Raw genomic sequence first — 14,893 nt, forward strand, 5'->3', positions numbered from 1 at the left:
TAGAGGGTGGCAAAATCATCCCTCTGCCTTCCCTTCCCTGAGTACCACTGGTACCCCCAGGCAAAAATGGAAGAGTGTGCCTTTGTGGCCTGGGTAGTGAGGAAGGAGGTGGCTGCCTTTTGAGAGGTCTTACGAATTTTCTAGGTAAACCAGATATCTTAACTTTTAAAAAAGATGGCAACTAATTTGAGTTTTAAAGTCCATGGGCCAAAAAAGCACGTTGTGAGTCGATGTTCTCTAGTGAATGCTACCTGTTGGCAGAGCCCACATCGAGTTGCCTTAGACCCAGATGCTGGGAGCCCATCAATGCTTAGTTTACCCACTCTGGCTCTGCCTTTTCCATAGGAGGGCCTTGGATACCACCATCTGATGCCCATGTCCCCTTCTAGGTCATGGTCCTGGATTGGGGAAATCTCTGGGACGTCACACCTGCTACGGCCAGCCCACACCACCTGGTGTGGACGTCTTCAGGCCTGCAGGATTGTCAAGGGATGACTGTGAGCAGACTGTGTCCTCTTGAACGTGATGCACCTCCCTTCGCCATGCAATGCAGTGGTGTGGAATCAGGGCCAGGACTACCAGCCAGGGTCCTGACTTGACAACTGGGAAGGTGGTTCTTTTTGTCACTGTCCTGCTCGGGTCCGGCTACTGAGTCGCTATTTACCCGGGGTCCAGATGTTCTTCAATGCACTGTGCGCTTTATGTCTGTTAATTTTTACATTAACTCTGAAGATGCGCACAGCAGTGGCCCATTTCGCAGGGTAAGGCACCAAGGCAGAGCCGACTGCTGGAAGCCACACACGGCTAGCGAGTGCCTGCAATCCATCTGTAACAGTAGACTGTCTCAATGACTAGTCCACCCCCTCTGGGTGGCCCTATGAACCAGGTGGGCAGGGGATCAGGGGACCCCCTCCACCGTCCCCTCACTTGCCTGCCCCGGTCTGGCCTCCATGGTGGTAGGAGGAAAGTTCCCCGGGTCTCCAGTAACTGCCTCCCAGCTGCCCGGCCTCGCGCGGCCCCAGCCCCCGGGCCGCCAGGGGGCTGGCGGGGACGGCGGCGCCTGGCAGCGGGGGATTTGGATGCGCCGGGGGGCGGCCCCGGGGGAGGGTGTCGGGGCTCTGACCGCCCAGCGCCTCCCGGCATGCCCCGCTGCAGGGCGCCCGGACTTCGCCATCGGCTGGGCCGCGGGAGCCGGGGCTCGGGAGCCGCAGGCGGAGGTGGGTGACCCGCAGGCGGAGGTGGGTGACCCGCAGGCGGTGTGCCGGCGCCGGCCCGGGGGTGAGCTCAGCCCTGGGGGGCGCGGGGCTCTTGGGGAGTGGGGGAGGGCCGGGAAGTGGGGGAGGGTCAGGGAGGGGCGCCACCGCCCTTTCAGCGTGCGAGTTGGGACCGAAAGTTGGCGCTGGGCTGCGGGAACCCGCCGAACCCAGCTCCGGAGGGCCGGGTCCTCCGCCCACGCCCGTACACACTCCGGGGTTGCGGAGGGACACTGAGGATATGGGGGCTGTGAAATCCTCTCAAGTTCAGAACATCTTGGACGGCGAAAAGAGAATAGACAGGGCAGGAAGAGAGAAAGAAACACACAACCAGAGTATGCAAAGAGAAACAAAAGCACGGGCAGAGACGCCCGCACAAAGCACAGAGGAAAAGTCCGGGAAAGCTTGTGCGGCCCAGCACGCCTGCAGGAAGAGGGGGAACCCAGCGGGTGGCCTTGGAGACCTGGAAGGGGGGGAGGATTAGAGGGGGAGGGGAAAGCAGACAGCACAGTGAAGACAGATAAGAGGGGGAAAGAACAAAGGCTAACGGAGGTAGACGGAAGAGGGAAAGTACAGAGAACTACACATCTAGGAGAAACTGAGGCAGGATCTGAGATTTTACTCCTCACTCTGTAAGAGATGTGGAGGAGAAAGACCTCTCAGGCAGCCCTGGAAACCTCAGAGAAGGCCTTCTTGGTCCTATAAACCAACCAGCTCCCTGCCTTGCCTACCACCTGGTAAACTCCTACTCATCTTGCACAACCTAGCTCAAGGATCACCAGCCCTGTGAAGAAGGCTTTCCCAAGAACTCTCGTGCAAATGCAGTTACTCCCATGTATGTCTACACATCACCGAGATATAGGCAGTTAAAGTGGCTTTTTCCTACTTGTCTGTTTCAAATAGCTCCTCAAGATCAGGGGCTATCTTTTATGTATTTTTAAAATCTCCGATCTTCAGAAATTAGCTCGGTCCATGCTGCCTTGAAGATACTTGCTGAGTGACAGGACGAACATCTGGATCCTCCAAAGCATGGAGCATAGATTTAAGAGCAGCTGGAGGATCTCCACCGTGTTCTGGGCTCAGAGACACCTAACTTGGAGCAGTCCTTGTTGCAGGTGGAGAAATTAAAGCCTGGAGAGGGGAGGAGACTTGGGAAAGGGTGAAATGCTGCTGGGAATAGGTACTTCTCTTACGTGCCTTTGTTCCTATTCTGTGTGAGTTTGCAATACAATCGTGGGCTGTATAAAGGCATGTCAGTAAGTGATGGATCGCATATACAATAGTAGTCCCATAAGATTATATCATCTAGGGACATCATAGATGTCTTTGTATAAATTCACTGGTGTTCGCCTGATGAGAACACACGTTGAACATATGACGTCGTTAAGGCATGCATGGCTGTGAAAGGGCCCCTCCTGACAGGATTGGGCAATGGTCAGTGAATGGTGGAGCTCCATGTATAAATATCCAACGCTAAGAATGATAGAACCCTTTCTAGAGTTTCCACCATCTTCTTTCCTCAGAAAGGACAAGGAAGATGAATGTCCATTTCACTGGTTAGTTTTCTGTTTCCTGATGACAGGAACTTAATGCATTCCTTAGCCTCCCCGAACCTCAGGTTCTTCACTTAGCAATAGGGCCTGCCTTGTTTGCTGTGTTTGCGGTTGGGAGAGTGAACATGGGCCTGGCACAGAGGAGGTCTCTGTCAGCACCATTCCTAATCTCTGCTTCTTTAGCAGATATTGTTTCATGGCTGGGTTTCATGGGTGTGTAGATAGTGATACTAGTTAAAATGCTTCCTTTTGTCCCAGCTTTAAAAACTCATCTTGGTCCAACTGGGAAGCAGTTTGAGTAGGGCACAAAGCACATCTTGATTGTCTTTAGGTCCTTGAGTCTCATAGATGACTTAGGGGAGCCTAATGTCCCATACCCTTACCTGCTCCATTTGTCACTTCTTTCATGGCTTCTTTGCTAGGTCTGTCCTGCTCTGTGTTCTCTCCAGCTTCACTCTCCGAGGAGGATGTGAGTAGGGCTGAGTCGGACACCACGCAGAAGCATGGAGACTGTGGTGATTGTTGCCATAGGGGTGCTGGCCACCATCTTCCTGGCGTCATTTGCAGCCTTGGTGGTGGTTTGCAGGCAGCGCTACTGCCGCCCCCGAGACCTGCTGCAGCGCTATGATTCCAAGTGAGTGGTCCTGGAGTGGGGGTGGGGGGTGGGGGAGATGGGGCTCTAACTAAAGGCCCAGCACAACAGCTGATGCTGGGCCTTGCTAGCTCAGCTTTATCTCTCCAAAATGGTCCTTGGAGACTCGACTTCCCAGGAAAGACCTCAGGAGCTTAACAGTGTTCCTTAAGCCCTCACTACCCTGAGCTACTTCTTTCTCTGTTCATTGAGCTGTTGAGAAAGTCACTGAGCCTGTTCATCTAGCGTAAAGGCACAATTCTTTGTGCACTGTTGGCCACTTCACAGTGGGACATTAATCCCTTTCCAACCGAACCCTGGGGACAGAAAGAAATCACTGCCCACCTCAGTCACATATTGAAGCCAGACACTCTGTGTGGTGAAATCCCAGTGTAGGCCTGCCTCTCTCCGTATAGCAGATTTCCGCATTGTGCATTTTATGTGAAACAGATTTTGTAAGCAAGATCCTATTTTCAGTTTAGGGACTTTTTTTGGAAGATGGGAAAGGTACTGGGGATTGAACCCAGGGCCTCACGTGTGCTAGGCAAGTGCTCTGTCCTTGAGTGGAGGGTGTTTTAATTGCTAGATCCTTAAAGGGCCATGGCCACTGCCCCTTAGCTTTTGTTATCCTTCTGTCAGTTTACACATCTATTGAGTGGTTAATAATTGGTAAGTGCCCATTTAGATAACCCAGAAAAGCTCTGCTATTTTAAAGAATGCTACAACATTTCAGATTCTCAAAGAATCATGTAGAGGAAGAGGTATTTTGACTTCTCCCACTTCTCTAACATAGGGGATAGAGAGAGGAGACAAAGGTGGTACTCAGGAGTAGTTCTGCCGGCCAAGTAGAGGGTGCAGGTAAGCTGAGGTAATAGGAACATTATCCTTCCTGTACAATGTAGGGTTGAAGGGGAAAACAAGTGATTGAAAAGGAGGAGCCCTGCTAATACGTATTTGTCATTGTATAATTATAGCTTACTCTTTTAGGAGCTCATCTGATTCTGTTTCGCTTGTGTTGTGATGCCCCTGCCTTCTTCTTGCCTCGTTGTTTAGCCCTCTATGTTGTCCTTAGCTGTTGTCTCAATAGGGTTAGGTCTGGATCCTGAACAAGTGGGGCTCTGCTGTAATTTATCAACTCTTTTCGTTCTTTGGGTGGTATGTAGTGGTATTGGTCAGCTTCCCATCACATGAAGAATACCCGAGATAATTGACTTTGATCTGGAGTATATAGCCCATGATCGGGTGGACCCATTGCTGCTACTCCTTGCAGAGGGGCAACCAGATAGCAATGGTGTGAGTCATGTGATGGAACCTCAAGGTAGAGCAAACAGAAGAGAAAATGGAAGAGACTGGGGTGCTGCAGACTGCTTTGAGGAATTACTCTAGTGATGTAAGGACTTCCACTAGGTCCCATCTGCCTCCCCATAGGGCTGCGCTGGGGCCCAAGACTTTAATTCTTAGGTTTTGGGGGACATCCAGACCCAGTAGTGGGCTATAATGGGAAGAAGGTCAGCAGCTTCACCTATCCTGAAACTAACAAATTTCTCCTTCCAGGCCCATTGTGGACCTCATTGGTGCCATGGAGACCCAGTCTGAGCCCTCTGAGTTAGAGCTGGATGATGTTGTCATCACCAACCCCCACATTGAGGCCATTCTGGAGAATGAAGACTGGATTGAAGATGCATCGTAAGGCCTCAAGAACTTTTTGCTTTTTTATAGCCCACGAGGATAGAACAGGGGCTCCTGGGTACCTCTTTCTGCCTCTTTTCAACAGGGAGCTCCACTGGGCACCCAGAGGTGTTTCCCTAGCCCTCAGCATGGGGAGAATCTGAATAGGACATGACATTGTTTATCCTTGCTCCCTGTACCCCTGCTGTCTTGTAGACCTAAACACCCAGGCCTTAGATGTGTGGCAGAGATTGCTATAACATCACCCCAATATGTTTGGCTTATCCTTAGGTTGCCCATGAATTCGATAGCCAGGCACAAGGGATGAAGCATTGTCCCGAGCGGCCTGATGGATCTCAGCATCCAGCAGGGATCCCTGCTGTTGGAGACGTTTGTTCCACTTTATTCCCTTAGCCATGTAGTCATCTATTCATTCACTGGGAGATAGCTCAGTGGCATAAGCGCCTGCAGGGCAAGTACAAGGTCCTGAGTTCAATCCCTGGTATCAGGAAAAAAAAAAAGCCAAACCGTATTGGTAGGCTGCTATGTGCAGGGGCACTGTGTGAGGCCCCACAGATAATTGAATGATGGGGAAGCTAGAATGATACCAAATGCAGCATCCGAGGAACTACAGGGGGTCTCTGTGCGTGGGGCAGCGTGCACAGGGAGGTTTGCCTGGTGAAGGGAGGTCAAGGTGGCTTTCTGGAAGGATGTTACAAAGAGGTATCTTTTGGTTTAGGATACAGGGTAAGAAGGATTCTGCCAGGCTGAGCCTAGGGTGAAGAGGGAGCGTGTTGGGCAAGGGAGCAGTCTGCCAGAAGGGCAGAGTTGTGAAAAGCATGGTTTGATAGGTGGGGAGCTGAGCTAGCTGGAGGAGTAGGTAGGGTGTAGAGAGGCAAGGGAAGGGATCAGAACCTGGGCTGGCTGGTGTCACACCATGGCATTAGGGCTCTCGGGTGGTAACCAGCTGTTGCTCCTGGTCAGTGCTAGATAGAGTAGAGGTAATTGCTGGCGGGGAGGTGGACTGTCTAGATCAGCACTGACACCTTCTTCTTGTCTCGCCAGGGGTCTCATGTCCCACTGCATCGCCATCTTGAAGGTAATCCTCTTCAATTCCCTGTAAGATCAAGGGCAGTCACCAAAACACCCCAGCTATAGACCGGAGTTGCTAAGAAGTGCACTAAAGCCTGCAAGATGCCTTTCCTTAGCCTGACATTTGGCATTTCTACTGTCTGTGTCTGCTCCCACCTTTTCGGTCTGCTTTCCTTTAGTGTTCTTAAGATCTTATGTAAGCTTTACTTCATTTGGTCTGCTTAACAACAGTGTCCCGGAGGACAGACGGCCTGTGTGATCACTATTCACAGTTTTAGCAACTGAGGGGAAAGCTGCCTGCGCAAGGTGTGCAGCTGCTTGTCCCAAGCATTTTTTTTTAACAGAAAAGTCAGGCCTGTACAGCAAGTTGAATTCTGTATTTGGACTTCAGGTGCTAGAAAGTCTTGCCTATCTGTGTTAGCTATGACAATAGCCAAGTAGGGCTTTTAAGAACAGTCCAAGCTATGTGTACTTTAGCGTGGAGACAGACCTCATCTTTGAGTGTCTAACATCTTTGGAAAATGGCATCCAATTTGCATTTGGGATATTTTTATATTTTAGCATTAGTTTTCTGATACTTGCCTATTGGATAGAATAATGATAATAATTCTCAAGTATTTGGCCAGTTACAGATATAAATTTCTTCACATGGATAATTTTACTCCTTGTCTAGTGATTCTTCAAGATTTCAGAAAGGACAACCTTGTTATTCAAGATAAGATTTTGAAAATTCTTTCTTACTTCTTTGGCTTTCTCTCTTGGACCAAAGAAAGCTTAGTAGGAAATGGTTACCTCAGAGTCTAGGACTTATTATTTAATTCCAGGAAGCTGTTTGGATGTATTAAGTACTACTATAGTTACAGACATAGTTATGGATATAAATAGTTGGGAAAAATGACTAGAGCAATAAAGCCACATTATATTTTCCTTCTCCAACCAGAGTATGTCCTATGACTGGGCTTTGTTGCTCTCCTGTCAGATGGGTAGATAAATGGCACCTTTGCAGGGAGATAATTTAGGTGGGAACAGACTTAGGAGATCAAAACCAGTGTTTACCTTAGAGACCTCGGATTAAAGAAACAAGCTTCTCACCCTCTTCATGAGATTTTAAAGCCTTTTGTGTGGTCACTTGCCCTTGAACCTTGTGGCTTTCTCTCTTAGGAGTCTGAGGGAGAGGGCTAGGTGTTTTTTCCCCTGTGGGCTCCAGGACTTCTTTCTATTCTATCTAGGTCCAGATACCCAGCAGGCAGCAGAGTTCTTTGCAGGGCTAGGACCATGTCTTGTTCTTACATTGCAGAGGCAGAGAATGGGAAAACAAGCTTGTGCGGGGGGTGGCTAAGGCTGTCGGTGGGTGATGCAAAGGGGCCACTGTCGTAGGCCTGCCTTTCCTCTGGTTTTGCTAAGGTCTTTTCATCATCATCTGACAAATGTGCTAATAACGCATTACCCTTGAAAATCGTTGAAATGAGCACCATTATTTGGAGAATGTGCTTCTAGGGAGCAGTTGCCCTCTGTCCGGCCCTGTTTCTGCAGGTGCTTTGCAGCAGATACTGTCCTTCTGGGGGACTTCAGCATGAAGTGAAGGCATAGGAAGTCGAGTTTTTCCCACTAAGTGAGAATGTGAAGTCAGAGCGCATGATTGTTCTTAGATGGATTATTCCAGCTTAGACTCCTCGGAGCCAGAGCTCAGCCCTTGATCTGCAGGGTCCCCTGCAGTGCTCTTCTCACCCCATTGCTTCTCATCTTGTTCTGTTCACTTCCACTCAGGCATTAGGGTAACGAGCCAGCTGTATGGTGGCACCCAAGGTGGGGCCATATTTGTCTTGTGGGGGTGGTAGAAGCCCTTGGAACCAGGTCATCCTTCATCACTTCTCTCTCTGTTGCATTAGATTTGTCACACTCTGACAGAAAAACTTGTTGCCATGACAATGGGCTCAGGGACCAAGATGAAGACTTCAGCCAGTGTCAGTGACATCATTGTGGTGGCCAAGCGGATCAGCCCCAGGTGAGTGGTCATTGACCCCGAGGTCCCCACGCTCCATGGGAGAAGGAAGAAAGGTCACGTGGAGGCCCAGGCTGTAGTATGTAGGCACCTTTAGTTGTCTGTGTCCCATATACATTCAGAGCTTTGGATATGTGGACTCCCCCATGAAGCTAGTCTCCCGAAGTCTGCACCTTCAGCATGCATCCAAGAGGCCTTTTGTCACCTGTGTTGCTGCTTCTGACAGTCTTCTTGCAGCTTGCTTGCTGGCTTCTCCCTGCTCCCTGTCACATTCCAGCTGGATGTCCTTCCTTTCCTTCCCTTGCCATTCCAACCTCCAGCAAGCCATCGTTCCCCACTGGTACTCACCTCCTTTTTCCGGTGACCCTGCTGGCCCTGCCAGCCTATACCTGTACTGGGCACTGGTGTAGGGACCTCTCTCCTCATGTGATTGCCCTCAGTCACTGCCTTCCTCCACAGCCCAGCCAACAGCTTTCAGGACTGGGTGGGAGGTGAAGCCGTACAGTGTGGCGACCTCCTAAATTCCAGGCTGTTTGCAGAAATCTTACGTGGGAGGCAGCCAGCAGGCTCGCAATCAACAACGACACCCCCTCATCTGGGCTTCACTTCGCAAAGAAAAATAAAGCCCTTTTCTTAGAGCAGAGGCCAGTGCAGTGCTAAGTTTGTGCTGCCATCTGGCGGCTGGTATGTGGATATGACCCAGCCTAGAAACAATCCAAATCCAGGATGTTTTTCCTTGTCAGCCACCTGGCCGCTCTTCATGAAGCACACCCCCCCCCACCGCCCCAGTTCTAGGGGCCTTACTTTATTGACATGGCTTCAGTAAATCATGAGGAACCAGCCCTTTCCCTGCCCCAAGAGGAGGTAAACAAAAGCAAACGGCTTCTGGTGGGTGGATAGCCTATGAGGTCCTCTCAGGGATACAAGACTAGCTGCTGTTGAACTCCGCGGTGGGGAAGTGTAAGCGAGGCCATTCGGAGAGGGACCAGGGGTGCAGTTCATGGCTTTCTCTGGAGTTGGCCCCTGTGGGCGTAGCTTTGTGGCTGGTATCAGTGTTTGCCTGGCCCGGGGCAAGCACCACAGAGTTCTGCTGGTCACTCACTCATTAGAGATTCTGCATGGCTCATATCTGCTGCCCTCTTCATCCTGTTTTTGTCTCTTCCAAGAGCCACACAAGGGGTTGGATAGGCCTGGTGATACAAGTTAGGAGTGGCCAGGAGAGGCAGGACCTTGAGGTATCTGAGGGTAAGCAGGACTGGCAGTGTGCTGGGGTGAGGACATGGCCCCACCAGGAGTGTGGGCTTGCCCTGGGGCACGTGGAGCACCCAGGAGCGCTGGACTGCTGCCTTACTGCTTGCTGCTGTAGTTCAGTTGGGGCTTTGTCTTGTCTACTTTCATGCTTTCTGCTTCAGGCCAATTCCCATCCCCATAGTCTTTCCTGCTCCGTTTCTTCCATACAGCGTATTGTGGCCTATTAGGTCAAGGACAGTGGCTTCCTCAATGGGCACTAGAGAGAAAGAGAGGGCCTGGCCAGACAGGTGACCAGTGCCACCAGCTCCTCATCCCTCAGTAAAAACCAGGGCATCTATTTTCAAGTGCTTGCAGAAACCAAACAATACATCCCTCTTGTCCTTTCCTATCAGTTGGTCTGTGGGCAGAGATTTAGAGCAAAACCTTTTACTGCACAAATTGGAATGGATTGGCATTCCTTTCTGAACTTGACTTAAAAAAATTAACCTTGAATGATACCACCTGGGCAAAAGGGCCACAATGGAGCAGTTCAAATTTAAATTAAGCTTGTGAGTTTTTAGTGTTCTGTTGTAACTCCAGTAGCCATGACCCCTCCTCCCTTGAATACAAAAGTAATAAATGCTTGTAAAAATTAAAATATTGCAGACAAAAATTATCTGCAACAGAGTGCTCCCTCACTCTACTCTCTCCTAATTTCAGGAGATAATCTCTATTAAATGATAAATAATCCTCCAGATTTTTTTCTCTGTATATGTCATAGCTTTTGTTTGTTTTTATACAGATGGACCCTGTCAAACTTTATGTATTGTTTGGCAGTTGCCTTTTTAATTCAGTAGTGGTCTTGAATATCAGTCCTTATGTGTGACCTTGTACACTTATACCATTGTAACCAAAGCAACCAGGAAGCATAGTTTTCTCTAAGCTGCCCCAGAAGTCTTCACTGAGCCTGCAGAGGCAGGTAAGAGACCCACAGAAGACAGGGTCTGCAGTTTCACCAGAGAAGGATTGGAATATGGATATCAGGGAAGGCAGGGGAAAAGGAGATGACATAAGGGAAAATACTGAAAGTGATTGTTTTTGCCTCCCCTCAGAGTGGACGATGTGGTGAAGTCCATGTACCCGCCGCTGGACCCCAAGCTCCTGGATGCACGGTGAGAGTGGAGCTCCTGTTCGTCTCTTCACACTGAGGGTCACTGTCCTGTCTGTGAGGCTGGCTGATCCTGTTATGTAGAGAGAGCTGTTTTGCTGGGTTCTCATGGTGGTCCCAGGTCTGAGTAAATTCACCCCAATGTAACCAGTCAGGCACTTGTGGGACCGGACCTGGCCAGGTAATGATAGAGCCCAGACTTCTCCCTGCAATCCCTGAGAAGAAAGAACTGGTCAGAAGTTTTAGAATTTCCTGGTTAAACATCCGGCTATGCCAAGTTCTAGCTGTTCCTCCCTTCCCTTCACTCCCCGCTGGCCTTTGGACCTGGAAGCAGACACACCCAGCTGTGAGTGCTGCCTGTGGGTTGTGGTGAGCAGGGCCAGAATCAGGGAGGACACATTCCCCGTAGTAACCCTCACCTCCACTGGGCACTCCAGAACAATCCTCTCCTGCTCCTTTCCTTATCCCAGGGTACATGGCCTTACGAAATAGGTCAGTTCCTATTCCTGTGCTGGATGTAAACTCATTAAATACACACACACACACACACACACACACACACACACACTCCTTTCCTCCCTTGACTTTAAAGATTATCTCCTGGGCACGCTGTGTATTTGTTGCCAATAAGCAGTGAGTCGTGGGACTTCAGCTTTGGTTTCTCTGCCCCACCCCTGCTGCTGTTTGTCTCTGTCCACGGGCTGCTAATCTGTCACGGATCCTCAGACCACCTGGCATGCTCACTATTTCCAAGGTATTTTACAGTGAATCTTTTTAGTACTGAAAGCAAACTCCTCCTCAGTTTGATTGTCAGTTAACTTTTCTTTAAATTGGGTAAGGAATCCCTGAGCTTTATTGATTTGTGATCAGTAAAGGACACTGAAGGTGGTTTTTAAGTGGTGGCAGTTGGAGACATATTCATCCTGTTGACCAGCTCTGAACTGCCCTGCAAAACACTCTTCTGGGGGGCTGGGGAGATAGCTCAGTAGAATAAGCGCTTACCTGGCAGGCACAAGGGCCTGAGTTCAATCCCCAGTACTGCCAAAACAACAAAAAACACTCTTCTGGGAGATGGTAATAGGTCAGTTGCAGAAAGTGTCTTTCTTAGAGTTTCCCTTGGAGCTTTCTCAGGTAAATAAAAAACTGAGACATGCTTCATTTAACCTTGCTCAACCTGGCTGAGCCCCCAGTCTGTTCGTGAATAGAACCATCATATTCCATCCCTAATGACCTCCCATGGAAGGAGCTCCAATCTGTGGAATGCTAGTCTAGAATGTATCCATTTGGGATTTGGGGCTGAGTTCCTCATTTGCTAGGGGATCTGATCTTTTTTTTTTTTTTTTTTTTCTAGGACAACTGCCTTGCTTCTGTCCGTCAGTCATCTAGTGCTGGTGACCAGGAATGCCTGCCACTTGTCTGGGGGCCTGGATTGGATTGACCAGTCCCTGTCAGCTGCAGAGGAGCACCTGGAAGTCCTTCGCGAGGCAGCTCTGGCTTCTGAGCCAGAGAAAAGCCTCCCGGGTTCTGAAGGCTTCTTGCAGGAGCAGTCGGCCATTTAGTCCTAGAGGGTGGGCAGGTGGCCGGGGTGGCGTGCTCCGTGCATGGGGAGCTCAGCAGAGCCCTCCTCTTTTCCGGTAGAGTTAGTTATTCTCCAGGGCTCATGAGACCAGCTGTGCACGGATGCCTCTGTTGCAGTGGCAAGTGGTGGCTGAGGAGTGGCACTCTAATCCCACAGTTAGGGGAGTCACCATCCACTGCTTGTACAGCAGCGCGTGGAAGACCGGCAGGCTGCCGGCTTGATTTAGCTTACTTAGTATTTGCAAGAAAATTGAGATGCCCTCTAAAAATCAAGAGGTTTCATATTAAAATCAGAACTTCTGGCTTCTCTGGAGCAATCAGAAGGCGTGGCGGTTTTAAAAGAGGACAATCAGTTAGAACTCAGTAGAGGTTGCCTCGTTTTATACTCCCTCACTTTATACTGTCTCACCTGACCTGTTTGTTTATTTGTGTTACCTACATGGTCCAAGGAACATCCAAGGCCCTTCTTCCCTTTACAGGTTTAGGTGTGAAGAAGCTGAGCACTGTACAATTGATTGTTTCCTTTTTACCATTATGCCTGCAATTTTACCTAGCTACCTCTAGGTGAATAATAGCCTTATGTTTTCTTCAAATGTGTGGTTATTGAGTCAAACTCACACATCATCTAGGGTGGGATGGATTTGAAAATGGAGGATGGAAGGAGAGACCCTAAGAGTCTTGAAGGTATCTCATGTGTACCTCAGAAGGAGATTTAAGGATTCCTAGAATCCAGGTGCAGGGGACACAGCACTGTAGGAAAGTTTCCACGTCAGCAATGACATCCACTAAGGGTATGTTCCTCTTTTTTCTGGCACCTGTGTTGGAAATATTGAAAGGTGAGGGGCATTTCTATGACTCAAGAGGTTAAGACCCGTTATCACAATTGCATAATCCACTTTTTTTTTTTGGTGAAACCAGGGATTGAACTCAGGCCCTTGTGCTTGCCAGGGAAGCACTTATTCTACTGAGCCATCTCAGCGGCCCCCAAATTTTATTTATTTATTTATTTATGTATTTATTTATTTATTTATTTATGTATTTATTTATTGTGGTACCGGGGATTGAACTCAGGGCCATGTGCTTGCCAGGCAAGTGCTTATTCTACTAAGCTATCTCCCCGTACCCCATAATCCACGTTTGAGCCAACAAACTGCACAATTTCCATCGTAAGCACATAAGAAAGCCTGATGCTTCTGTCTGTTTCTGTCTGTGTCTCACTATGTGGTCCAGACTGGTCTCAAACTCACGATCCTGCTTCAGTCTCCTAAATGCTGGGATTGTAGGCATGTGTCCCTGCATCTAATTCCAGTACTCCTTTCAAAAGAGGGCTGGCTTGGGGGCTGCCCTGGTTTATAGCCTTTGCTGTTAAGCTGCATATTTATTCTACATCATTTTCTCTGTCATAAGTCAGAAAATCCATCAGCTTAATGCTAGAAACCAAGAAACCCCTATTCCCAAATGCACGGTGGGGGTGACCAATCACCTGATCATTGGCACATTTCATTCCGTCCTGACCAGCACAGTGTACTCCAAACCCGGCCTGGGATATAGAATCAGGAGAGGGAGGCTGGAGCTCATTCTCACAGACTGCAGGCTGGATCCCATGGGAAACCTACTTGATTGTTGTATTTGTTACTTCTGCTCCTGGGGCAAAATATGTAACATACGGGATTTAAAGAAGGGGAGATTTATTTTGGCTCATGGTTTCAGAGGTTTCCATCTGTGGTCAACTGGCTCCAAGGCATGGTCCTCATGATGTCCTCAAGGACCAAGTTCCTCCAACTAGGCCCCACCTCCGAACTGTACACTGACCTAGGGATTAATCCTCTGATAGGGTTAGTGCCCCATGATCTGTCCCCCTCTGAATACATGAGCTTTTTAGGGGACATTTCTGATATAAACCATAACAATTGTCCATAGCATTAATCCTGACTAAGTGTTGTACAGTTGACTCCCCATTTCACTGGCAAGTGGTGCCTGGGAAATGTCCCCAGAATCATCCCTTGGACTGTTTTATCTGAGGCCTTCACAAATCGCCAACCCTCTTCCTTTTTCTGCTATTCCCTGCCCTACCTTTTTTTTTTTTTTTTTTGGACACAAGTTCTCCTTATATAGCCCAGCTGGCCTTAGCCTCCCAAATGCTGAGATGACAGGCATGTGTTACCATGCCCAGCAATCCTCCCCTTTAAAGCCAGCTTGTATCACTGGGCTGGAAACTACTGTACTGAGGTTGCAGGGGCTGCCACAGCTGTCAGAGTCCCCTGGGTGGTAACCTGGGCCTGAGTCCTGAACTAGATGGAAGCAGCTGTGAGTGGAGGCCTCATTCTCTAACCTCCAGGGTGGGGGTGGGGGCGGGGCAGTTTCCCTACCCACCTCTGCTGCTTCCTCCTTGGAGCCCTGCCCGACCTGCTGCACTTGCCTATCTTGAGCCCAGGCGCTGCCTTTCCCTCTGGAATTAGAGGTGGCTGAAGAGCTGGAAAGTATCTGCTGGCCCAAAGGTTCAGGTGCTGCTGCAGGGTGGCTTTCCTTTCACCTCTTGCTGAGCAAGAGGCACCTACCTGGGTACAGTTGGTGCTGGAAGCCCTGGTTGAAGTGGAGGCAGCATCTTTGGGACAGGAGTGACCCCACTGCTCTAGGCCCTTGGGGATTTGGCTGAGGTCACCCCTGGGAGGAGCCAGGTAGTGAGCACAGGGTGTCCCAGGCCAACCTGCTAGCTAT

The 14,893-nt window shown here is 49.5% G+C and overlaps 1 protein-coding gene across 3 annotated transcripts; it reads left to right on the top strand.

The window, feature by feature from the left end:
• The first annotated feature begins 1,138 nt into the window (after positions 1-1,138).
• Tmem98 (transmembrane protein 98) lies at positions 1,139-12,762 on the top strand. Of its 3 annotated transcripts, XM_023720030.1 has the most exons (8): positions 1,149-1,217; positions 2,211-2,368; positions 3,229-3,440; positions 4,992-5,123; positions 6,171-6,204; positions 8,087-8,202; positions 10,542-10,601; positions 11,949-12,762. In XM_023720030.1, the coding sequence occupies exons 3-8, from the start codon at positions 3,310-3,312 to the stop codon at positions 12,154-12,156; spliced, it is 681 nt and encodes a 226-aa protein (XP_023575798.1). In that variant the 5' UTR covers positions 1,149-1,217; positions 2,211-2,368; positions 3,229-3,309; the 3' UTR covers positions 12,157-12,762. The 3 variants fall into 3 exon arrangements, with proteins under 3 accessions (XP_004635504.1, XP_023575798.1, XP_023575799.1); XM_004635447.3 differs by lacking the exon at positions 2,211-2,368 and having other exon boundaries at positions 1,139-1,217; XM_023720031.1 differs by lacking the exon at positions 2,211-2,368 and having other exon boundaries at positions 1,150-1,238.
• The last annotated feature ends 2,131 nt before the right edge of the window (positions 12,763-14,893 follow it).

This window comes from Octodon degus, unplaced genomic scaffold (assembly GCF_000260255.1).
Source record: "Octodon degus isolate 3935 unplaced genomic scaffold, OctDeg1.0 scaffold00072, whole genome shotgun sequence".
Taxonomy (NCBI): domain Eukaryota; kingdom Metazoa; phylum Chordata; class Mammalia; order Rodentia; family Octodontidae; genus Octodon; species Octodon degus.